This window comes from Daldinia vernicosa (assembly GCF_022497035.1).
Source record: "Daldinia vernicosa strain CBS 139.73 unplaced genomic scaffold F5Y00scaffold_13, whole genome shotgun sequence".
Taxonomy (NCBI): Eukaryota; Fungi; Ascomycota; class Sordariomycetes; order Xylariales; family Hypoxylaceae; genus Daldinia; species Daldinia vernicosa.
In genome coordinates this window covers 392,788-416,047 of record NW_025953929.1, presented here as the reverse complement: position 1 = coordinate 416,047, position 23,260 = coordinate 392,788, and the positions used below count along the sequence as shown (strand labels likewise).

At 48.8% G+C, this 23,260-nt stretch overlaps 7 protein-coding genes across 7 annotated transcripts; 5 read left to right on the top strand and 2 right to left on the bottom strand.

Annotated features, from left to right (window-relative positions):
* Positions 1-2,163: 2,163 nt before the first annotated feature.
* On the top strand, positions 2,164-5,001 carry F5Y00DRAFT_28829 (pali-domain-containing protein). The gene is made up of 3 exons (XM_048013438.1): positions 2,164-2,572; positions 2,641-4,087; positions 4,137-5,001. The coding sequence occupies exons 1-3, from the start codon at positions 2,383-2,385 to the stop codon at positions 4,657-4,659; spliced, it is 2,160 nt and encodes a 719-aa protein (XP_047866709.1). The 5' UTR covers positions 2,164-2,382; the 3' UTR covers positions 4,660-5,001.
* A 2,873-nt stretch (positions 5,002-7,874) lies between these two features.
* F5Y00DRAFT_260229 (uncharacterized protein) lies at positions 7,875-8,306 on the top strand (the record flags this gene model as incomplete). The annotated part of the gene is made up of 1 exon (XM_048010987.1): positions 7,875-8,306. One exon carries the CDS (start codon positions 7,875-7,877, stop codon positions 8,304-8,306), a length of 432 nt encoding a protein of 143 aa, XP_047866708.1.
* Positions 8,307-8,650: 344 nt separating this feature from the next.
* On the bottom strand, positions 8,651-9,795 carry F5Y00DRAFT_232044 (ribosomal protein L21e-domain-containing protein). Its single transcript, XM_048007111.1, has 4 exons — positions 9,628-9,795; positions 9,490-9,557; positions 9,380-9,427; positions 8,651-9,255 (listed from the first exon to the last, which is right to left on the bottom strand). The coding sequence occupies exons 1-4, from the start codon at positions 9,661-9,663 to the stop codon at positions 8,925-8,927; spliced, it is 483 nt and encodes a 160-aa protein (XP_047866707.1). The 5' UTR covers positions 9,664-9,795; the 3' UTR covers positions 8,651-8,924.
* A 265-nt stretch (positions 9,796-10,060) lies between these two features.
* On the top strand, positions 10,061-10,807 carry F5Y00DRAFT_252099 (40S ribosomal protein S9; the record flags this gene model as incomplete). The annotated part of the gene is made up of 3 exons (XM_048009896.1): positions 10,061-10,125; positions 10,211-10,309; positions 10,396-10,807. The coding sequence occupies 3 exons, from the start codon at positions 10,061-10,063 to the stop codon at positions 10,805-10,807; spliced, it is 576 nt and encodes a 191-aa protein (XP_047866706.1).
* Positions 10,808-10,897: 90 nt separating this feature from the next.
* On the bottom strand, positions 10,898-12,694 carry F5Y00DRAFT_28812 (Pre-mRNA splicing Prp18-interacting factor-domain-containing protein). Its single transcript, XM_048013437.1, has one exon. It carries the CDS (start codon positions 12,462-12,464, stop codon positions 11,037-11,039), a length of 1,428 nt encoding a protein of 475 aa, XP_047866705.1. The 5' UTR covers positions 12,465-12,694; the 3' UTR covers positions 10,898-11,036.
* Positions 12,695-13,493: 799 nt separating this feature from the next.
* F5Y00DRAFT_268182 (uncharacterized protein) lies at positions 13,494-19,219 on the top strand. The gene is made up of 2 exons (XM_048012204.1): positions 13,494-13,910; positions 13,962-19,219. Exons 1-2 carry the CDS (start codon positions 13,676-13,678, stop codon positions 18,875-18,877), a joined length of 5,151 nt encoding a protein of 1,716 aa, XP_047866704.1. The 5' UTR covers positions 13,494-13,675; the 3' UTR covers positions 18,878-19,219.
* A 118-nt stretch (positions 19,220-19,337) lies between these two features.
* F5Y00DRAFT_232035 (uncharacterized protein) lies at positions 19,338-23,231 on the top strand (the record flags this gene model as incomplete). Its single annotated transcript, XM_048007110.1, has 2 exons — positions 19,338-20,148; positions 20,228-23,231. Coding segments are annotated over exons 1-2 (3,043 nt in total), but the record flags the coding sequence as incomplete, so codon positions are not given.
* Positions 23,232-23,260: the final 29 nt, after the last annotated feature.

Below are 23,260 nucleotides of genomic sequence, written 5' to 3'. Positions count from 1 at the left end.
TTGTACGAGAAAGAGTAATTTCACTTAAGGTGCTGATGTAACAGATATATACATGTGGATTGTGGCTTGTGATCGGCAAAGTGATAAACTTGAATTCTTGATTCGCAACGATCTACCGGAGTATGATGAAATGATGTAGATCGTTCTAACTCGCTTCTAAAAAACGATAAGCCGTGTTTCCAACGTTGGTTGGGCTCGTAACTTTTTAAAATGTTTGCTTTTTTTATACGAATGAGATAGGAGACATGAAATACACATTACCTACTACCTACGTATAAATCAGGTATCTGTAGATTCAATCTAACCGGATCCTATCATTCATTGGTGGACTACCAGACAAGGGATAGGCAGTTCAAGTACATACTGACCGACCTTCTCTTTTAAGCCATGTTTGCATCTTGATTACCGAGATGACGGTCTTACATAACCTATCTACATACTTAACAAATGGCCCCTAAATTCTTGAATCCTTAAAGAAGCATTTCACCCCACGATACGCTTCTGTCGAGTCTACTATGCGATATATGTAAGCGAGTAAAAAAGGCCGTAACTCAAGTCTTGGTATAAGTGATAGTACATATGCATCGAATGTGATGTGATTACCAAGACAAGATAATCCCACGGCAAGTCCCGCAACACCATGTTTAGCCTATCTGGAAATCTGCAGCAGTTCTGCTTTCTAAGTTGCGGATAAGCTGACAGCTTATCGCAGTCCCATCAATCAAACTTGCAGAAAAGGGAGCCTCTTGGATAACTAGCCTTATTCCGACGTACTATGCGCGGGAGGTCTCGGCCTGGGCTATCTTTGTCGCTCGTTACAATAGTAAGGCGGACTCGACTTCCGGTCCCACGATCCACAGCATCGCGCATCGTAAAGTATTAGAAATATGCTTAACTAGTGCGGCTTGGACGTTCCGTTCAGGCTTGGAAATCGGTATTGGCGCAAAAAGGCCACATGGTTAAGCAAAGCTTGTTATGACACACAGCTTTCAACTAATTGTAACATTATGTCTCATTGTATGGCTTATTGTATGGCTCATTGTATGGCTCATTGTATGGCTCATTGTATGGGGATATTTCGGGCTGCCTTTGTTGGCATTAACATCACAGTGATAAGGCGATGTTTGCAGTGGAGCTGAGTCGCTCCGGGATGTTACGCCGAGTTACTACATGTATGTAGGTGTATGCAGTACGGCCTACGCTACTGTAGAATTCGGTGATGCATCAGTGCATGCGTGGGCAGGTGGGCTGTTATGTAGTAGTGACGAGTTTTCTGGTATGTAGGTAGTTCCAGGTCCAATACGATCTATTCAACCCAGGTATGCCCGGAACGATGCTCTAGAACAAGTTAAAAGGTATTTATTTCGATCTCGAGGAAGATATAAGACTGCATTAAGGTTAACTAGTGTTTATTGGGTAGATCGTGTAATCCGCAATTAAGACTCTTTTAAGATTTTAAGGCCTGATCGACCCCATTAGGACTTGGTCCCGACTAACTGACTAGCTCTAGCGCTAGATCCTTACGATACTGCTAGGCAGGTACGTTACCCCACTGTCCAGACGCTTAACGTAAGGAAGTCAGGGGAGCAAGCGGACAAAAAAGCATCAGAACATTAAAGCAAGCTAAGCCACTCTCTTAATCGCGCCGTGCAGGGGGCCCACTAATATAGACTAGACCATGACCTGCAGTTGGCAGACTCCAGACAGTCCAGAGTTAGGCTTGGTCCACCAAATTGCGCCAAAGTCCCCTTTGTTCAACCAACCCGCAAGTCAAGAAGGTACGCTAGATTCAGTCACGCTCCCGTGCCGCCCGCCCAAACTGCCAAACAAATCCCATCAGGCGCTTTCCTTCCAATCAACTCCAATCAAACTCCATTTCTTCTAAGTTCGACTTTCCGATCTTCGACACCGTCACCATTTGGCACTGCCACCACGTCTGCGTAACACATCCGCGCCACTCGGTTTTGATTGATTTTATCCCAATCGCCCTCAGTCACTCGTTTCTGGAAAGCGTGGTAGGTTGACAAATTCAATAACGAGAGGAGATCAAAGGAAGGGATTCGAGAATCCGTCGTAGAAAGAGGTCGCAAATCGGTTATTCGAATTTCGGGACGGTCTCTGGGGATTATGCGCAGCGAATAGAATCGGTATAACGGAACGAGGAACAACAAAACGCAGTCAGATTTGAAGAAGACCCATCGATCTACATGTCGCCGCCATCGATAGCGATATACTTGAATTGCTCACCTTCGTATACCTCACAATCGCATTGTTACCTTTAAGACCTAAGTTGACTCGAACCCGGACTCGATTTCGATTGAACGCAAGCAATTACTTAGGCGTCGCGGCTCCTTTGAGTCGGCGCGCTACTAAGCCGCCATCATGTTGCGACCAGCTACACCCTTGACGGTGTTGCTCTTTGCAGCCTTCGCTATGCTGCTACTCGCCGTCCTATCGACCCCTATTATCAAAGCGATTCCTCTCGGTACTTACAAAGGCGTCAACTTTGGTGTATTTGGGTATTGTGAAGCGGACGGTCGGTGTAGCCCAATAGAGATTGGATATGATACATGTATGTCTACTCCCCTCAAACTCATTCTTATGAAGAACCAATTTGACTTATGTCTAACATATTTCCAGCGTCAATTTATTCTCCAACGGACTCAGCTACCTTCGATTTACCTTCTACAACGCGGACAACTCTTTCCGCTATCCTCGTGGTTCATCCCGTTGCCTGTCTCCTTACCTTGGTGATGCTGGTACTTGCCATTGTCGCCCACCTTCATGCTCCTTCTCATTCGTCACGTTACTTATTACTACTTTTTATCTTCGGCATCATTACGTTTCTAGTATGCCTCCTTGCCTTTTTAATCGACGTGTTACTTTTCGTTCCTCATATGGCCTGGGGCTCTTATATCGTTCTAGCTGCTACGGTTCTTGTATTCATGAGTTTTATTATTTCGTGCGCTATGCGACGCACTCTAGTCAATAGAAAGGCAAGAAAGAGGCGGATCGCAGAGAACGCCGAGATGAGTGGAGAGAATTACTATAACCGCCAAGCTCAACAAGAGGTGGTATCTCCCACCCCTGTTTCACGACAGCCTACGGTTCCCGTTGTTAGTGGAGCGAACGGGCCAAGTGATGGATTTGCCTCATTCGAGAAGAAGGATGATCGCAGCAGTGACGAACGTATACCTCTAACCGCTAGGACTCCTTCTGACAGGTCCCCGAATCATGCTCCTGCTGATACGAGCATGTCGGGCTCCACATATAATATGCCCCAACGGACAGGCTCTAGCAACTCAATGCCAAGAGACCAATACGGTAATCCGATTGAGCAGCCCCAGGATGCCTACAAAATGCGACGAGGTCCGTCTTTCGAGCGTATGAATGCGAGGGGCCGTGGTGGTCCTCCAGCTGGTTATAGAGGGCGAGGAGGCTATGGAAGAGGGGGCTACGGTGCTCCCTATGGCCCACCGGGCGGAAGGGGTGGATACGGCCCACCGCCGAACGGAAGAGGCGGTTATGGTCCCGGCCGCGGTGGTTACGGGCCGCCACCCAATGGGCGAGGAGGCTACGGTCCCCGTAGAGGCTATGGCCCGGGTGAGATGAGAGGTGGGAGAACACCGCCGCCGACTTACCCCGGGGGTGGACCATATGATCGAAGACCATCTCCGGCTGCCGCCTATGGTGATTATGGCCCGGGGCGGCAAGGGTCACCGGCGGCACCAATCAACCCTTACGAAGCTGAGCCGCCCGTGCCGAGTATCCCAGTTGGTATGGCTGAAGGAGCTAATTACCAAGCATACAACCCGGATCGTGCTAGTGACCTGCCCCGAGCAGAGTCCCCTCCTCCTATGCCTGGTATTGATGATGCGCATGAAAGGCCAGTAGGCCAAGCCGTGGAGATGGATGCTTCAACGGGAAGCCCCGCTCATCCACCTCAAGGCTTTGGCCAGTTCAACAACCAACTTAGGGATAGCGATGCGGACGTAGCCGGCATGTTAGCCCTGCAGCAAGCAAGGACATCCTCCCCACACCGTCCCGACACTTTTATGAGCGAAGGAAGCAGATATAGCCAAGAAGGGTTTGTTGAATCGTCGATAAAATAGTTCCGCCGCTAACATTATAAACAGCCAATACGTTCCTCCTCGTCAGGGGTGGCGGGGACCCGAGCGGCCCTCCCAGGTACCTGCTCCTCTTCAAGTTCCAACCCGCCCTCAAGAACTTAGCAGCGAGACGCCTCCTCCGCTACCACAGCCTCAACCAGCAACCGCCGGCACGGGCAATTATTATGAAGACGTAGATCCTCGTTTCGAAGAGCCGGCTTCTAAACCGCAACAACTGCAACAACCGCCGCTGCCACCACAAGATGGGCTAAATTATGACGACGTACCGGCTCAACCTATGAGTCCAGCGATATCCGAACAGTCGGGATTTACTTCTATTTCTCAAAGAGGCATAAATCCTCGTTGGAACCCGCCTCCCGGTCAAGGATATAACCAGCAAGTGCCACCACGAAAGCCCATTGGTCGAAATGAAGTGAATGTTCTTAATAGTAACCCTGACTTCCAGCTGCCAATGGCACGCGGGGGGGCACGCGGGGGACCAAGCGGGAGAGGAGGTATGATCCCTGGAAGCGCGTATCCAGGTTTATAAGAAATCGCTTTCAATTCTTTCTTGTTCGTTGAGTCATGGAGCTACTCAGGTGGCTTTAAAACGCACTCCAGTGCGTAGGGAATCCCTTGCGGATTCTTAATCAAACCACATGCTATTCAAGCACTCACAATCCGACTTTACAGTCGATGTCTTCTTTTCCTATCCTCTATCCTGATATACCCACACGCACAGGAAACTTTCTATTCGACATGAGACTTATTCAATTCACATTTTAACTATCGTCGGCGTCATAAACGCGGATGTTCTTGAACAACATATTACGAATGATAGGCGGAAACCATCCGTCATCATTCGCGGACCTCTAATTTAGTCGCGTATCTTCGCGGGCCGGATAGATCAAAAGAGGTTATAGGTGGTGCTTTTCTAAAGCCTCGAGGCAACGTCCGAAGACCAGTCTCTACCGCCATTGATTGGATGGGAGTTTGGAGACGCGACGGTATAGGGTGTGGCAATGGCAGGAAGGCCAGCCCTTTAAAATTCTCTGGATGTATCAGGAGTTATGTCTGATAATGGACTTCGTTTGCGGGCTAGTCTATGATGTATGGGTAGTAGCTACATGCAATCAGAAGCAAGCAAGCATTTTTTGCCTTCTGCGCGAATACGCAAGCAATACTAGTGAAAACGAAGAAAATAACGTTTGAAATATGAGCGCCTTCGTGCCTGTTACCCGTATAACCTGTCTTCTGATGTGTGTGTGTATACTTCGTTTGCTGTTGCTATGCGTATAAATAGCAAGTAGTAGGTAGCATTAGGGAGAAGTTTGTTGGTTTTCTAACCCTTTGTAGTAGGAAATAGACTCCTGATTATTGAATTCAGTTTATTGCCTAGCATAGAAGTCAGGAGAGAAGCGGCCTCAATATTCGGTAAGACCGCTCACATATTCATATATTTGTCATCCTATATATTCTCTCAACCTTGACCAAATACGGGGATAATACGTAGTGAATTATCGTTAGTTTTACTGTGAGTATACCTTCGGCTTGGGAATAGGGTCTTTTCGACTGGGGGACCTGGAAAACTCTCATATGGCGATCAAGGTTGGAAGGGCTTGGATGATCATGTATATCTCTTAAGGTAGGTAGGTATGTAAGATACTGGAATCGCTAGCCTTACGGGCCGTATACCCCTAGGGAGGGCCGGCCGCGGCGTTGAATACACACACAACCTTGACCAAGATGTCACCCGCTGGGTAATGATTACGATATGCTACAAAATTGCAATTATGCCAAGGTCGGGAAAGGTCTGATACTTGACGTGCGTTCTTTGTATGAAACGTGATAGTATTGTATAATGTGATAATATCGTATAAGTTGAGTGAGGGCCCGTTCCCTTCAACCAGTCGTTTTGAAACTAAGGATTCAAGAGTCTTATCCTTTGCTCGTCCTCGGCGTTACTATTAAATAACCAATTAATATATGTCCTAGTTTATATGGGGTGTGGCCTTACCTGTAGTTATTAGTAGGAGGTTGAACTGAATAATAAGGGCATCTTTCGCCAAGTCAATATTCCTTACGGGGCAAAACCTTCCGCCTTATAGGTAATGTTATCTTTATAGTAGATCTAGGACTTCGGAATATCACAAGTCTAGATTTCATCCGTCATTCCGCGATAGAATGACAAATCGGACAACTCGCGTAGCAACAGCCATCTCTTCCGTAGATAGATAGGATGATGCCCAAACATACGCTCCTCTCATGTAAGCTGAGACAAGTAATAAGATATAAGATGGGAGAAGCTAGTCGTGTGTGTATGTGTATATGTGCTAGGTACTCTTGCAAGCTTCAAGTGATGCAATTTGAGGTAGTCGCGTGGCTGAGCCGACTTCGATGCAACATGACGCCCCCTTTTACGAAACGTCGGGACGGCCCCCATCCTCGAGTGAACGAATAGAAGTATTGTCGAATGCGAAAAAACGACGCCGTAATCGCTGACGAGCAATTACGCTTTATACTGTGCGACACCCCCCCCCCCCCCCCCAGGTGATCACGGTATAGGTAATAGGGGTCACCTGAATCGCAGCACTCTAACGTCTCTAAAGCTCTCTATAGCACTGGCTCATTCTAGCCCTCAGCTCTCTAGAGTTTAGTATCGTAGATAGCTGTTAGATGTCAGCTGTCAGCTAAGCGTACCCCTACCTGTAATGCGATGGCCTTGGCTGCTCCTAGTCTTCGGAGCTACAGCCCAAGAGCACTAATCTAACGCGGCATTATATTGCTTTCAGTTCGATTCGAACCCTCGCCTCACTGTCAGTACTAATCTGGCTCTGGGACTCAAATACGGGTTCAGCGTAATCAATCGCTGGATGCAGGGAATTGTAGGCTTTTCCACCTCACGAACCGGGCTCATAACTGTCGAAGCTGAAAAACGACGCCGTAATCGCTAGCGAGCAATTACGCCTTATATTGTGCGGCAAATATCTATATAAATAGACTAGGTCTGGGGATAAGGATCCGATATTAACATGCGGCTATCAATTTCGCCTTTGGGATAGTTACACCAAGTCGAAATGCTGTACGACAAGGCCTAACGAATTATGAGAACCAATACCGTACGCGACTGCTACGGCTCCCTCTATCAGAATATCTCGTGACTCGGCAAATGGCTACGACACGAGCGAGTTAGTTTGCTGGACAAAGTCCTACTTACGATGTAGCATCACATATCACGCCCATCTCTATACCTAGGCTCCTTGGCCGAACACCCGCCCAATTAAGTGCTCGTCTGGATTAGCCTGCGGGTTAGGGGGCGAACCATTCCGAATATTGCAGAGCCGGTTAGGTAACGGCGGTGTGTAAGATGCCTTGAGGGTATAGTGATGATCGACATGAGCAGGGCCTTATTTACTTGGGTGCTCGTATCGATAATGTGCGGTGAGGGGAGGGAGGGAGAGCATCGTGAGATGAGAGGTTAGATAAATAGGTTAGTCTTTTCCTAGACGATTTTAGTTGTGATTCCTCTTTGAAGGGGTTATGCCGTCGTGAGAAGCTGGGAGTAGTAGATATATTTACTTAGAGACGATTAAGCTCAACTCCGAAACTCGTTGTGATTCTATATTACCGAAAAAGGGGGATAGAGGAGACCTAACCGAGCCCCATTAGCCTTACGACCGCAAATCTCTTTGAACTCCAAAAAAAAAAAGGCTGACGCGATATCGTCGAAGGGACGTTTACATAGCGGCCAAGAGCTCCATCACAATGTGCCGCAACACTCACCACGCAAACCGAGCCAGACACCCACCACTCCAAGTCATCTTTGTCCTAACGGCGGCCCCGGGAGAACTACACAGCTTAAACCAGGGCGGCCTTTTCCTCACCGTAGCCGAAGACACCAACGACAGCACTACAACCGGCGGACGCTGCAATTGTCCCGGGAATCGCAAACGGAAGAGCCTAGTCGCAAGCCTAACGGAGCTTCTCAGCCGGCCCTGGGCCGTTCGGGAGTGCCGAGTCGTGACGAACGAGTGGGACTTGTTTAATATTATGACTCCGGGAGTACAGTTGAACCTACCACACCCGACGGTATGCCAGCATGGAAACGCGGCGCCGTTTACTACTACGTCTCGGAGATATAGCAGAGAGGGGGAGGTCGTCGAGTTGGAGGGGAATCATACTTATGAACGTAATTGACGTTAATATAATATACCTAACCTATGGCTATGAGGACTATTGGTAGTGAGTGCTGGAACGGCGGGATGAGTAGCTAATTATGTATTAGGCGGAAAGAGGCGGAAATGGGATGGATATAGGATAATAGGAGCACACGTATATTTCAGGAGACGATGAATTAGCATGTATTTAACTTGAGATTTAAGCCTGGAGCTGACGTCTGGTGTTGGAAATCGGAGGGACCCCTATTTGGAAGCTTAATGGGTGCGATGATGAGGTTATGAGGACATTACCTCCGTCTGGTATATTATTAACAAGGGCTTGAAATACTCACTAAAACATCATTATTGAGAATGAGTTTAACACTCTGAAGCTTGTTGTCTCGATACGTAGATGATAGTGAGGAATTAAAGTAGGAATATGGTAGCACTCAGTCACGAACTTGGAAACAATTCTTGGCATTTGGTATATTTTTGTCATTCCTAGGCATTGCCTATGTCCATCCATGCCTTGCCATGCACAGAAGATCGAGATTCCAGGCCGCGAAAAACCCCTAATGCGATGAGAAAAGAGCAACCGGCAGAGAACCCAGAAACACCATCACCACCACCCCACGCACCACCATCTGATTTACCCTTTTTAGATGGTCGTCTCGTACGGGATGGGAGTCACCGTCTCGGGTCGGTTGTCCTTCATGGACACTGTTCGGGCGTCGCGGGGAAGAGCAGCTTGTCGCTTAACGGTGACGGTGGTACCGTTGGCCTTGGCCTGCTTCTTGAGCTCGGCGTTCTGCTTGACGCGCTTGAGGAAATCCTCTCTTGATCGCGATCGGGTGATGTGCTCGATGCGGACGTTGATTCGCTTCTCGATGTACCGGTGCCTCACCTTCTTGTAGATGATGACGCCGACGGCCGTCTTGGTGACGTTGAAGATGACACCGGTCTTGCCGTGGTAGACCTTGTGAGGCATACTATTTTTCCCGCCAAGTTAGCCCCGGTTCGCAAAGTGATTCGTATCCTTGCCAAGTTCGCAGCTTTCGCTCCTGGATTCGGTCGGATCGCATTTTCTTTTCGAGGAATTTGTGTGTGCCTTACCCCTTCTGAACAGCACCATTGGCCTTGATGTCAACGATATCGCCGACCCTGCCCGATTGTTAATAATTTGTTCCAATCATAAATTCGAGATACTGCAGATCGATGCGTACTTGTACTGTTGTAGGTAGGTGGAGAGGCGGATCGAACCCTTCTCTCGGAAGTTTCGAGAGAAGGCGTACTATCGTGTTTGTTAGTTACGAATTTCTCTTCTAAAAATTAATTATCTTGGTAGAATTGATTAAACGTACTCGAGTACCAGCGCGGAGACCTGCGGCGTGACCCATCTTGCCGGTGTTGTCGTGTGGTGAGGAGAAATGTTAGAGTGTGATGGAGGTTGATTGAATTTCTCTCTCTTGATGTCGGCTCTCGAGAAATTCGCTTAGGGAATTTTTTTTGGGGCTTGTGAGCGGTTGTGGACTTTGGAAGGCAGGGAGGCTAGGTGCTATCCAACTAAGAATTGGGAAGTTACCGTAGATTAAGCGAGGTGTACGTAACTTGTACCCAATCGGCCAATCAAGCTTAGCCCCACTCTTGCCCTACTCCATTCCACAAACCCACTTCTTTTCTAACTAACCCATCCTTTTTTTTCCCATTCGTTTTCTAAACTTCGCGCATCCTACGACAACCTCGTTCCTTTCCCCCTCCCAACCACCAAATCATCAAGGCAATTGAGTCGCAACCATGGCGCCTCGATCTTACTCCAAGACCGCAAAGGTCCCCCGTCGCCCTTTCGAGGCCGCCCGTCTGTCAGTAATCACCGGCCACTGAGTTAGAGCTTGTCTCGGCTTAAGTCGATTGTGAACGAGAAAACTGACATGGTCGCCTTCATAGTGATTCCGAGTTGAAGCTCGTTGGAGAGTACGGTCTACGAAACAAGCGTGAGGTGTGGCGTGTCCTGCTCACCCTTTCCAAGATTCGTCGTGCTGCCCGGTAAGTTTTTACTTGAATTCATCTTTGCATGTTTAAACGTATCTTTATCTTAGATTGCGAAAACTAATCCAATTCAATTATTATAGTCAGCTTCTTACCCTCGACGAGAAGGACCCCAAGCGTCTCTTCGAAGGCAATGCCCTCATTCGCCGTCTCGTTCGTGTCGGTGTGCTCGACGAGTCCCGCATGAAGCTCGATTACGTGCTTGCCCTGAAGGTCGAAGATTTCTTGGAGCGCCGCCTGCAGACCTGCGTCTACAAGCTCGGTCTTGCCAAGTCCATCCACCACGCCCGTTGTCTCATCCGCCAGCGCCACATCCGCGTTGGCAAGCAGATCGTCAACGTCCCCTCTTTCATCGTCCGTCTCGACTCCCAGAAGCACATCGACTTCGCTCTGACCTCGCCGTTCGGTGGCGGGCGTCCCGGCCGTGTCCGAAGAAAGAAGGCTAAGCTCGCCGAGAAGAAGGATGAGGGCGAGGAGGAGGAAGAGGAAGAGTAAATACATCACTCTCCATGAATTTACGTGGATACCTGTTTGCCGGTGGGGAAAACGGATTACATTATGGGCGTATGAAACTACTTTAAAGGTCATACCTCAAGGCGTTAGGCCAGGGGAAACGGAATGCATGAAAGAACTTTCACGACCGTTTGATAAATCAATGCTCTATGTGATCCACTGCTTTGACTCCTTTCCATGTATTATAATATTGCTTAGTGATATGCCAATACTACCGAACTAATTCATCATTCCCTAAAAACTTGGCCATGGGATCGTCTGCCGCTGTGCGCTTCCTGCGATACTCGTCTAGTTCGGCTTCTGAAATCCCACCCATCATCTCTTCTACCGTACGCTTCTTGCTTGGTTGTTGTGTAGGTTCGGTTTCATCTGTCTTTTCCTCTGCCTCATCATCCTCCCGAGCGGGTGCTTCTTCGATTAGATCAATACCCGTCCTCTGTTTCTCAGCCGCCTCCCAGGCGCCCTTACCCTCCTCGCCCGTACAGTAGCTGTTTTTAATAAAAGAATGACAGCACGCGTAGCCCCATTTAAAATTGGACCACCAGCTGCCCCATACCGAGGTGTGGTTGTTCACGTAGACGTCCTCGGCGTACTTGGATTTGGCCGACGTCCTGGGCGCGCCTTTGATCAGGCCCGACTCGTCGTACTCGACGAACTGCTCCGACTCGGTCACGGCCGCATCGCGCAGGGCGGCCGGCATCACGTGCTGGTCGCCGCCGTATTTGTCCTGGAGCGCCTTGATCTTCTCGGCGCGCTTCCGCTCGGCTTCTTCCCGCTCCTTCTTGCGGTAGAACTCGCCCGCGGTGGGGTTCGCCTGCAAGTGCTGGCTCGTGTCGCCGCTGCTCTCTTGTTTTTCCCACGCGTACTTCTGCGCCTTTTCGAACTCGGCGGCGTCGCCCGAGGCGCGGAGGTACCCTTCTTCGGCGAAGAGCTGCGCGGCCTTGTCGACTGTGGCGCCGGCGTCGACCATGGTCCGCGTCTTGGGGTCGTATTTGGCGGATTCTAGGTCTAGGTTTAGTAGGTATTTGGCCGTGTCTTCTCGTATTCGTAGCTGTCGCGTAGCGGTGCTCTGGTGTCGTCCCATGTCTGATTCCTCGGCGTACTTCTCGCCCGAGTCCTTGTTATCCTCCTCGCCGTCGCCGTCGCCATCATCCTTCTCCTTGTCCCCGGATAGCTGGGCACGAATTTCATCCATATGATTGTACCGCTCCACGACGCGGCGATACTCTTTGGGGTCGTAGCCATTCCATCGGTCTCGCTTGGCATCCCAGCCGAGCTCGACGTCCTGGATGACCTCGTCGGCCTGTATATCCTTCCCGGTCCACTTGGCGCCCTTCGCCCGCGGGCGGTTGAGGCAGTCTTTCGCCTTGTGCGTTATGGCACCGCAGTTTTCGCATGCGCCTTTGCGGTACTTGGTGGCGGCGGGACCGAGTTTCTTGCCGCGGTCGTACCATTTTGACTGGTCGTCCTTGGTTTTGTGCAATCGCTGATGCTCGAGGTAGTCGGTTGCGTCGCCTTCCTCGCCCGCGTAGAAGGGCCGCTTGCTGATGAAGGACGGGATGTAGATGTTTTCCTCCTTGGAGGCGGCTGATGCCTTGGAGTCGTTCCGCCGCGACGGCGGTGGTGGCGGCGGTGGCATGCTGACTGCGTCTTATGTGTATATGTTATGTTAGGAGGGGCGGTGACTTGAAAGAGCGGATGTCTCGAGGACGGATTAGGGATTTGATGCTAAAACCTGGGGGGAAAGGAATAAATTTAGATATGGGAAGTCTGATTAAGCATGAACCCTTGGCAATATGATCTTTGAGGTATCTTAAGGTTGTACTAATCGAAGTTGTGGCTAGAACAAAGATTTAAAGATGTGGCTGGATTGCGGCTCGAGTAGGTAAAGATAGACCCACTTTCGTACCATATGTAAATATTATCTAATTTTAGGCTCATACAACCCACTAGGATGTTCAATGTTATTTAGTGGGTCTCAGGCATCAAGGCATCAACATCTCCCAACATAGTTAGCAAGTATCCCCTCATACAAATTACTACTGTAAAATACATAACTTGAGAATAGCCTTATTTAGTATAATCTGATTTTTCAATTGTTTACCCCTAGAGTTACGGCATTTTAAGACCTTATTATACATTGTTAAATATAACATTTTAAAGAAGAGGATAGCCTTTTAAGCGGCCTCAATAGCCTATTTTAATTCCCGTAACGTCAACGACTATAAATCGTAATTACTATCTAGTCAGTCTTTCACCTAAGCCCACACGTTTTCAATAGGATTTAAATCAGGGCTGTCCGGGAGCCATTCAATCGTCAAGGCATTTCAGGGTCCTTTTGGCTGTGTGGGAGAGGGCGTTATCGTGTTGAAATACTATACGTACGAGGAGGCTATTCAAGAATCGCTTAACGAGAGGGAAAAGGGGCTTTCGGCAGAGTCGTTGTTTTTGTACCTCCTCATAGTAATTTGTATGTGGAAATACATACTAACCGTATTCAAAAGATGTTGATGCCTGGCGGCTTGGCGCTCCACTAAATAACATTGAACATCCTAGTGGGTTGTATGCACTTATCGAGTACCTAATCTGCTAATGTTAGTTCTAAGGTGCCTGACACTAAGACACTTAGCACCTGACAGCGCGTTGCGGTATGAAACTAACTGATTCACTTAACGCGTCTGCCCTCGATGGGGCCCGCGCCATTGAGTATTGAAACAAAGCACCAAATTCATATCAAACAACTTTTCTAGTATATAATCAATAAGCTCTAGCTAGGTTTATACCAGGTGCTTTGGATTCTCCAAGTATCCTTAAATTGCATCGACGCTATGACGTACAGCATAAATCGCCATGGATGTCTTCCGCGTGCGGCTGAACTGCATAGACCATTATCAAGCTATCCCTACGATATATGACCCTCGACTTCGCAATGATGTTCATCCATCCCAATTAAATAAGGAACCAAGAGTTCCGGTTATCAGAGTTTTTGGGTCGACGGAAACAGGCCAGAAAGTGTGTGCGCATATCCATGGCGCTTTTCCGTACTTATACATCGAGTATAATGGAAGTTTGCTCTCCGATGATGGTAAGGTGTATGAGAGTCCTGTGAAGTCGCGGTTCTAATTCGGTATCTTAGTGGGTGCTTATATATATCGCCTTCACCTCTCTATTGATCACGCCTTGGCTGTGAGTTACCGTCGTAATACTCATGATGGAAAGAGCAAATATGTGGCGCGGATAACCCTCGTCAAGGGAATCCCCTTCTACGGCTTCCACGTCGGTTATCGATTCTATCTCAAAATCTATATGCTTAACCCCCAGGTTATGACCCGACTTATCGAGCTGCTTCAACAGGGAGTTATTATGAAGCGGAAGTTTCAGCCTTTTGAAGCACACTTGCAATATCTATTGCAATTCATGACTGACTATAACCTCTATGGGTGCGGATACATAGAATCTCAGAAGGTCTGTTTTAGGGCTCCGGTGCCCGAGTATGAAAATGACTTAGAATTACCTCATCTATGGCATAGCCAGTCAGTCCCGAGGAAATTCATCACCGAGCATCCGGATCTTCCTCGTGCTAGCCATTGCTCGATCGAAGTCGACATATGTGTTCAGGATATCCTCAACCGGCACGAAATCAAGGAGAGGCAGCTTCATCACGATTTTGTCGAGAGGAAGTACCCCCTGTCTCCTGATCTGAAACTTGTCCACAGCATGGCGGGACTATGGAAGGATGAGACGAAGCGTCGTAAAAGAAAAATGCTCGGCCGAACACCGGGAAGCAGCCCGTTCCCTCCGGAGGCTTTGGTTTCTATGTCCGCAGACCCGCGCAATTCACAGCCCTCCGGGTGGGTTCATGAGGAAGAATTCAGGGACCAGATCCAGGAGTTAATACAGCAAGAGCACGAGCAGAGCAATGGTGGAGAGGTCACTTTCGATACCTTCGTAAAAGACATACCTCTAGGGTCTACTGTCAAAACTTTACTGCAATCTGTCGAGGATCTTTATCCCGATAACCTCGGATCTATGCTTGGTATAACAAGCCAACAGTTTGAGAATGATAAGAATCCTACCAGCAGTATCATCGTGGATGACAAGCGTATACTTGATTTTAGACTGAATGAGGACGGCGTCTTCCCAGATGACTCGGAAGAGGAAATGTCCTATGGTCTAAACCCACTAAAGGACAAATACCCTAATGCTAAGAAATTAAGCGACAAGAATTCAGCAGGAGCAAGCAGATTGCCACATAAGGATACCGATAAAAATGGTTCGTATGCCCGATCTGACGCATTCGAGTCGATAAGCTCGAGTATCGACTCAGAAAAGGAGAATCGTCCTGAGCTACTTATCAATGGAGTGTACGTCAGTTGTTTGCGTACCAAGAATCGACGACATATCCCAGTCCCGGAGGTTCTGCTGGATGTCGCAAAGGAGCAAGGAATGGTGAGCAAAGCTCCTCATGATATGCAACATGCTCTGCCCAAAAGGGCTGCAAAACGTGCACACTCGCCGTTCCAGGGAGAAAAGGAAGCAAAGCACCGTCGCGTAGGTTTTGCTTCCACTCTAGTTGTGGATAAAACAAGCATTATAGAGAAACCAACAGCGAATCAAAGAGAGCCAAACGGACAGGAGGCTCAGGTAACATCTATGCGGGTCCCGCAATCGAGGTCAAAGAAAAATTCAAAAGCCTCCGGAAACCATACGCTCGGTTTCCCAGTCGTCAAGAACCCCAACGATCCAAGCACCAGATTGCGACTTAGCCAACAAACGAGCTCTCAGAAAAGTGATAATGGCGAACTCGAGAAGCACGTCAGATTCAGTTCATGGACCCCGACGGACGATGCTGCTCAAAACTCGATTTTACACATGGACAAACCGGAGTCTGATAGTTCCGTGCCAGAGAGTACGAAGGGAAGGGATTCCGGAGATCTTATCGATGTTGGGTGTATTCCTCGGCCTGAAGCACAATTCTTCATCTACGGTCAACCCCCACCCTCGCCGGAGGAGATTTTGTCTACCATGGATTCTCTAGGTCGTCCTAGCGTCATATATCAAGATGCATTTTACAGTAACGAGAAAGATGTCCCGCAAAGAATTCGGGAATATGCTGGCCAGGAATTCCGTCTCGAAGGCAATACCTTGCCGTATCTTCCAGATTTTGACCCAACAGGAGAATCTCTAGCCAATTTTGGCATGAAATCGGAGGTGCCTAACGATACCGAGAAGGATACCCAGGTTTATAAGAAACTACGTCAGGAATGTTCACTAAGAAGCTGGGAAATCGCGGAACCACCACCTAGCTTTGACGAAGTACGGAGTTGGTGGACGAAAACCCAGGAGGTGGCAAGCAATTCCCAAGAACCTGTAATAAAGCTTCGCGATCCTGAGCTGAAGCCATATCTATCACAGATTGACGGGCCCACCCCCAGGAATAAGCATAACTTTAAGTATTCCCAGAAAAAGAAGTCTACGAGTGTCCAGCACGAAGCTCAATACATGAGTACTATGAGCTTGGAGGTACACGTCAACACCAGGGGCAAGCTTTTTCCAAATCCGGAAGAGGACGAGGTTCAATGTATTTTCTGGTGTTCTAAGTCGGATGAGAACTTGGCCAGTGGTGACGATGCATCACAGTCGATACAATCTGGCATTATTGTTCTCTCCGAGGACGGGTCTCTGGCACGAAGAATGCAGAAGCAAAGTCCAATTCTGACCGAGATCATTGAAGAATCATCGGAACTCGACTTAATGGTGAGGATGGCCGAGATCGTTAGGACGCACGACCCTGATATCCTTACTGGTTACGAAGTTCACGGCAGCTCGTGGGGATATTTAATCGAGAGAGCAAGGTTCAAATACGACTATAATCTATGTGACGAATTCTCGCGGATGAAGAATCAGTCGTTCGGGCGATTTGGAAAGGAAGCAGATCGATGGGGCTTCAACACTACTTCGACTATTCGAGTTACGGGTAGACATATGGTCAACATCTGGCGTGCTATGAGATCAGAACTCAATCTCCTTCAGTACACAATGGAGAATGTTGTATGGCACTTGCTACATCGACGAATTCCGCATTATCCCTGGCAAACCTTAACGGAATGGTATGTCGGAGGGAGGCATCATGGCCTAAGCAAGCTCCTTCGATATTACCTGAGCCGAACGAAGCTCGACATAGAGATCCTCGAAGCGAACGAACTCATACCACGTACAAGTGAACAAGCACGGCTTCTAGGCGTAGACTTCTTTTCTGTTTTCTCTCGCGGATCCCAGTTCAAAGTAGAGTCGATCATGTTCAGAATTGCGAAACCAGAAAACTTCATATTAGTTTCACCCGATAGAAAACAGGTTGGAAGCCAGAATGCGCTCGAGTGTCTTCCTCTTGTAATGGAACCTCAAAGTGCCTTCTACAACAGCCCATTAATCGTCCTCGACTTTCAGAGTCTGTACCCTAGTGTCATGATCGCATACAATTACTGCTACTCGACTTTTCTCGGTCGTATTGTCAACTGGCGCGGTACGAACAAGATGGGGTTTACGGATTATCAGCGGCAACAGAGGCTCTTGGAATTGCTTAAAGATCACATCAACATATCGCCCAACGGCATGATGTACTGCAAGGCAGAAGTCAGAAAGTCATTATTGGCAAAGATGTTGACAGAAATTCTGGAAACACGAGTGATGGTGAAGAGTGGTATGAAGCAGGATAAAGACGACAAGACCCTGCAGAAGCTCCTCAACAATAGGCAACTTGCTCTGAAGCTACTTGCAAACGTCACATATGGATATACGTCAGCCTCGTTCTCAGGTCGCATGCCGTGCTCCGAAATCGCAGATAGCATCGTGCAGACTGGACGTGAGACTCTCGAGAGAGCAATAGCTCTAATACATTCGGTGGAAAAGTGGAAAGCAGAAGTCGTCTACGGCGATACTGATAGCTTATTCATCTATCTACCGGGTAGGACTAAAGACGAAGCGTTCGATATCGGCAACGAGATTTCTAAAGCAGTTACTGATATGAATCCCCGGCCGATCAAGCTTAAGTTCGAGAAAGTCTACCACCCATGTGTTCTACTTGCGAAGAAGCGCTATGTCGGCTACAAGTACGAGAGCAAAGACCAGGTCAAGCCCGACTTTGACGCGAAGGGTATCGAGACGGTTAGGAGAGATGGGACACCTGCCGAACAGATGATAGAGGAAAAGGCGCTCAAGATCCTCTTCGAGACAGCTGACCTCAGTCAAGTTAAATCCTATTTCCAAAAACAATGCGAAAAGATCATGCGCGGAGCTGTGTCGATGCAAGACTTCTGCTTTGCGAGGGAGGTTAAGCTGGGAACTTATAGCGACAAGGGAGCACCCCCACCAGGCGCCCTGATCAGCACGAGAAAGATGCTTGAAGATGCGAGAGCGGAGCCTCAGTACGGCGAGCGGGTTCCTTATGTTGTCGTCTCGGGAGCCCCCGGAGCACGTCTCATCGACCGCTGCGTGGCACCTGAGGATCTACTTACTAGCCCGCATCTTCAACTAGACTCGGAATACTACATCTCCAAGAACTTGATCCCGCCGCTCGAGCGCATCTTCAACCTCGTCGGGGCCAACGTGCGGCAGTGGTACGACGAAATGCCCAAAGTACAACGGATCCGGCGCGTCGATCCGACTACGTACGGCACCGGGAAGAACCCGTTCGCGAAGAAGACGCTAGAATCATACATGAAGGCGGCAGCCTGTCTGGTCTGCGGCTCCAAGGTTAAAACCGAGGGCTACTCGGTGTGCGCGAGGTGCCGACGCAACGCGCCGGCCTCGCTGCTCAGGTTGCAGGCGCAGCTTAATCGCGAAGAGACCAAGTTGGCGGAGGTGACCAAGATATGCCAGAGCTGCGCGGGGTTCGCGCCGCTGGACAGCGTGCCTTGCGATAGTAAAGACTGTCCCGTGTTTTATACGCGGATGAAGCAGGTCGCGCGGTATAGGGCGGAGAAGAGCGTTATAGAGCCGGCTGTGAAGCAGCTTCTGGAGGGCGAGGTTGGGATGGAGGAGTTGGATTGGTAGAGGTGGGAGGATTCTTTAGATGAGATGGTTCTAGGTTTATACCTACCTCACCTTTATAGGATACCAAGCATTGTATGGCGTTTTAGCGCAAGGGGGTACGATGAGAGTCCTCGAGGTGGCACGTTGACTTTATAGAACACAGAACATGATGGTGTCTTTATTGATATCTACCTGGTTTTCGAATGCGAGATGAATTTATGCGGTATTAATAATAATATTTTATCAAGCATACTGTTTTATTATTTATGATCAGGTATAATGCTCTATTTGGATGCCTCATGTTGATCTATATATAGTAGGTAGAGTTTAAATATCAGCTGTGCCTTGTCGTGATTAGAGCAACTATGTATCAGGCGCTATCTGAAGTCTGCCCCGCCAGCCCGCGAACCTACAGAAGCCCCACGTGCGCTGAAAGTCGGCCTGTGACGTCCCAGTCCCGTTATTAACCTTTCCAAGGTTTCCACTTGCATGCAATAGCTCCAGCTGGCGCGAGCATCAGCTCTTAAGGTGGCCTTATCGTAAACTTAACTTTTAATAAATACATACTATTTAACTAATATCAGCCTATACTAGATACAACCATTAAACATACATACTTCACTTTTACTTTGGACATGCTTTGCTTTAAGAAAAGAAAAGAAAAATAAAACAGAACAAAACAAAACAAAACACACAGACAATCAATCAGTCATCCATGGTCCACGAAATTCGGCCGCCGCAAAGGTTAGCAGATCCGCACTTTGCTGGCTGTTGTTGCTGTTGCTGTTGTTGTCGTTGTTGTTATAAGCCGGAGATATGGGTATGAGCTGGACCGGTTTCTTATTGACCTACCTATTTGGTGGTGTCACTTTCATTCCTTTAGTTTTAGCCATCATACTACTTCACGCGCATCTTACATTTCCGACTCACGATGAAACGGTAAAAGAAGACGACGGCAATGACTCCAACAGCATCGTTCAGCCTGATGACGATACGACAGCCCTTCGCGAGGCTCAGAAGGAAGAGTCGAAACTGCGCCTCCTAGCCGAATCCGACACAGCGGCGGGATACTTCGCAGTATGTCGTGAATACACTCCGATGGGCATCAATGCCAAACCGATAGAGCGTTCTACTCCCGTAGGATCGACCACCGTCGCTCCGCCTAGCCAGAGCGTATACCAGTCTATGTACAGAAGTATATTCGACAGGAAGCAGACTCCCAATCCGTTGGACGACAAAGGTGTTAGTCAACGACCTAAGAAGGCAGGAAATGTGTTCTACGTCGTACTGAGGTACGCTATTAGCCGTCTTTGACGCAGGTCTTAGGAACTGAGTAACTAAACTGAGTAACTAACGTCTCATCGATAACAGACACGGCCACTTAATGCTGTTCGACGACGACGAGCAGCTCGAGGTCCGCCACGTTATCTCCTTAGCCCACCACGACATCAGCATATACTCTGGAGGAGACCCTACCCCCGAAGGCGAGTTGTTTATTAAGCGAAATGCATTGCGCTTGAGCAGGAGGACGGATGGGAAAGACTTGACCCGAGACGCTCAAGTGTCAAAACCATTCTACCTCTTCTCCGAGAACTGTTCTGCCAAGGAAGATTTCTACTTTGCTCTGCTCAGGAATCAAGAACAGAATTTTACTGGTTTGAATCTAGCCCCGAAACCCCAGCGATTCGAAGTTAAAAATATCATATCATTGGTTCAGAAGTTACATTCTTCTGAAGATCACCTGCAGACAAGATGGCTTAATGCCTTGATCGGGAGGATATTCCTCGGCGTCTACAAGACTAAGGACATCGAACATTTAATTAGGGAGAAGATTACGAAGAAAATCTCCCGTGTCAATCGACCATCTTTTCTTACCAGCATCACGATACAGAATATCGACACGGGAGATTCCGCGCCGTTATTTATGAATCCCCGGCTCAAAGACTTTAGTGTGGAAGGGGAATGTGGAATGGAGGCCGATGTTAAGTACAACGGCAAATTCAGATTGGAGGTTGCTGCCACAGCGCGTATCGACCTAGGTCCCCGGTTCAAGGTGAGAGAAGTCAACCTCGTACTGGCTGTGGTCTTAAAGAAGTTGGAGGGGCATGCTTTCTTCAAGATAAAACCGCCCCCCAGCAATCGTATATGGTTCTCATTCCAGACCATGCCCAAGATGGAGATGACGATTGAGCCTATCGTAAGTTCGAGGCAGATTACATACACAGTGATTCTACGACAGATCGAGAACAGAATCAAGGAGGTGGTAGCCGAGACATTAGTAGCACCATTTTGGGACGACATTCCGTTCTTCAATACCGAACATAAGCAATGGCGCGGAGGAATATTCGAAGGCGATGACGCAGTTGAGACTTCTCCAAATATTGAAGACGTGGTCGCTCAGCAGGGGGATGTAAACGAGGTCAGCCATATCGAAGAAACAAGCACGGATACGCCCCCCGAACAGCCTTCGTTAGAGAAGAGTCATACTGTGCCCGTCATGGAGACCTCCCAAACGGCGCAACCACAGGGATTCTGGGGTAGAAGGCTCAACTCCAAAAAGAGTTTACAAAGTGATGGTATTCAGAGTCCGTCCGCATCAACAACATCTTTCGAAGCAAAGAGCCCACGAAGCTCTGCGACGGAGGTGCTACACCCCTCGCGGTCAGGATCTATCTCGACGTCGAGCCCTATCGTCGGCACTGACCCCGTACACGCCGAGACTTTCAGACCTTCGACCAGTCCACCAGATCGTGATGACGCGATTAGTGCAATGGCGCATCTCTCTGCTAGGTCCAAGAACACATCGCCGGCTCATACCCCCGTCGGGTCACCTGGTAAACCATCTTCTACCTCACAAGCGATCAATGGTTCCGCGAATTCATCTTCCGAGGCTATCCCCGAAGTACGCGAGAGCGAGAGCGAGAACACCCCTACAGCGCCAGGCAGACGTCACACTGCCTCCTCTACAGGAAGTGCTGAGAGCGATAATGCGTCTCCAAGTTCACCTGCACCATCCAGCAGCAGAAATTCGATCAAGAGTAATGCTGGGTCAATAAGCAAGGGTTTCTTCACACGAAGAGAAAACACGTCTTCACCGGCCAGCTCTATGAATGGGACGCCGGAGGGCAAGCGGAATACCCTAGCCGCCGTGTCTAATGCCGCCGCGACGGCGAAACGATGGGGCCTGAACGCAATACAGAGGCAGACGGACAGGAACGGCAGTGCTAACGGACGCAAGCTTTCTGATCCTCCGCTGGATCTGAATCAGCCTATGGGGCGTGGTCAGCCATTACCGCCTCCCGGCACGCCGCTACCTGGGCCCGGAAAGAAGTCATCGCCGATGGCCATCATGCCAAAGCGGAAACCTATTGCTCCCCCACCGTCGCTCTCACGACAGAGTACCAGTAATTTACATGACGCAAAAGCAGAACGACGGCCCTTGCCGCCACCTCCGCTACCATCGAGGCGCAGACGTATCTCTCAGATTCATATTGCCGGTAACGACGGTAGTAACGAAGATAATGTCCTCGTTGTTGCGGCGCCAGCAGATTCTGAACCAAATAGCCCGTCATTCCAGATTAGCGATCACGATGATTCCATGTCTTCACCTGCGTACGTCCAGCCTTGGGTTGAGGATGCGGAAGAGCTGAATGGCGATACGCACGAAGACGCAGAAGGCGAGAGCGAGGACTTAATTCAGATGATAGCAGACGATGAGGACAGGGCGTCCGTGAAAACGCATACTCCGCCTCCTAATCTACCTCCGAGGGGGCGAGTGGAAGAGCGGAGGGGAGAGTATCAGGAGATGGGAGAAGAGAACGAGGACGAAGATGGGTACACGAATTGGGTGGAGGGTCCCGAGCCCGATTTTACCGAATCAGCTCCCCCTGACTCTGGCATCGTCAATGCCCACGTCACTGCCAATGGCACCGCCGTGAAATAAAGACCGGGGGTATAACGATAAAAACTCATCACACACAAGACCCGTAGCGTCTAGCAACTTTAACAGCCGGATTTTACCCCCCACACGCAACACGTCGCCTAATCGGCACACGCTGCGCACTCGCGGGTGTTATTACGGTGCTTACATATTATATTATTCTACTAGACCGTACATTAGAGACAGTCAAATCAAGTCAAATCGAGTCGAGTCGAGTCAAGTCTGTACACTTAAAGGGGTTCAGGGGTCCTGGTATTGATCCTTAGAGGGTATATAGGTAAGCAGTTAGGGAAGAAATGGATTGGTTGGTTGGTTGGTTGGTTGGTTAGGCGTCGGAGTCTTGGAACTTGTTTGCTTGTTTGTTTAACCTACCTAAGATACCTATGTGCCCTAGTTTGGTTTGCGTAGTAAATACCTACTTTTTTTTTATACATATATATTTACAATAACTAGCTTATAGTTCT

Bases quoted from the DNA above. Each gene is read 5' to 3' on its own strand.
- F5Y00DRAFT_268182 (XM_048012204.1), top strand. From the start codon at position 13,676: ATGGATGTCTTCCGCGTGCGGCTGAACTGCATAGACCATTATCAAGCT. The intron at 13,911-13,961 runs GTAAGGTGTATG...TCGGTATCTTAG, and splicing joins AAGTTTGCTCTCCGATGATG to TGGGTGCTTATATATATCGC.
- F5Y00DRAFT_232044 (XM_048007111.1), bottom strand. From the start codon at position 9,663: ATGGGTCACGCCGCAGGTCTCCGCGCTGGTACTCGA. The intron at 9,558-9,627 runs GTACGTTTAATC...CAAACACGATAG, and splicing joins GTCTCCGCGCTGGTACTCGA to TACGCCTTCTCTCGAAACTT. The intron at 9,256-9,379 runs GTAAGGCACACA...CGGGAAAAATAG, and splicing joins AATGGTGCTGTTCAGAAGGG to TATGCCTCACAAGGTCTACC.
- F5Y00DRAFT_28812 (XM_048013437.1), bottom strand. From the start codon at position 12,464: ATGCCACCGCCGCCACCACCGCCGTCGCGGCGGAACGACTCCAAGGCA.
- F5Y00DRAFT_28829 (XM_048013438.1), top strand. From the start codon at position 2,383: ATGTTGCGACCAGCTACACCCTTGACGGTGTTGCTCTTTGCAGCCTTC. The intron at 2,573-2,640 runs GTATGTCTACTC...ACATATTTCCAG, and splicing joins AGAGATTGGATATGATACAT to CGTCAATTTATTCTCCAACG. The intron at 4,088-4,136 runs GTTTGTTGAATC...CATTATAAACAG, and splicing joins AGCAGATATAGCCAAGAAGG to CCAATACGTTCCTCCTCGTC.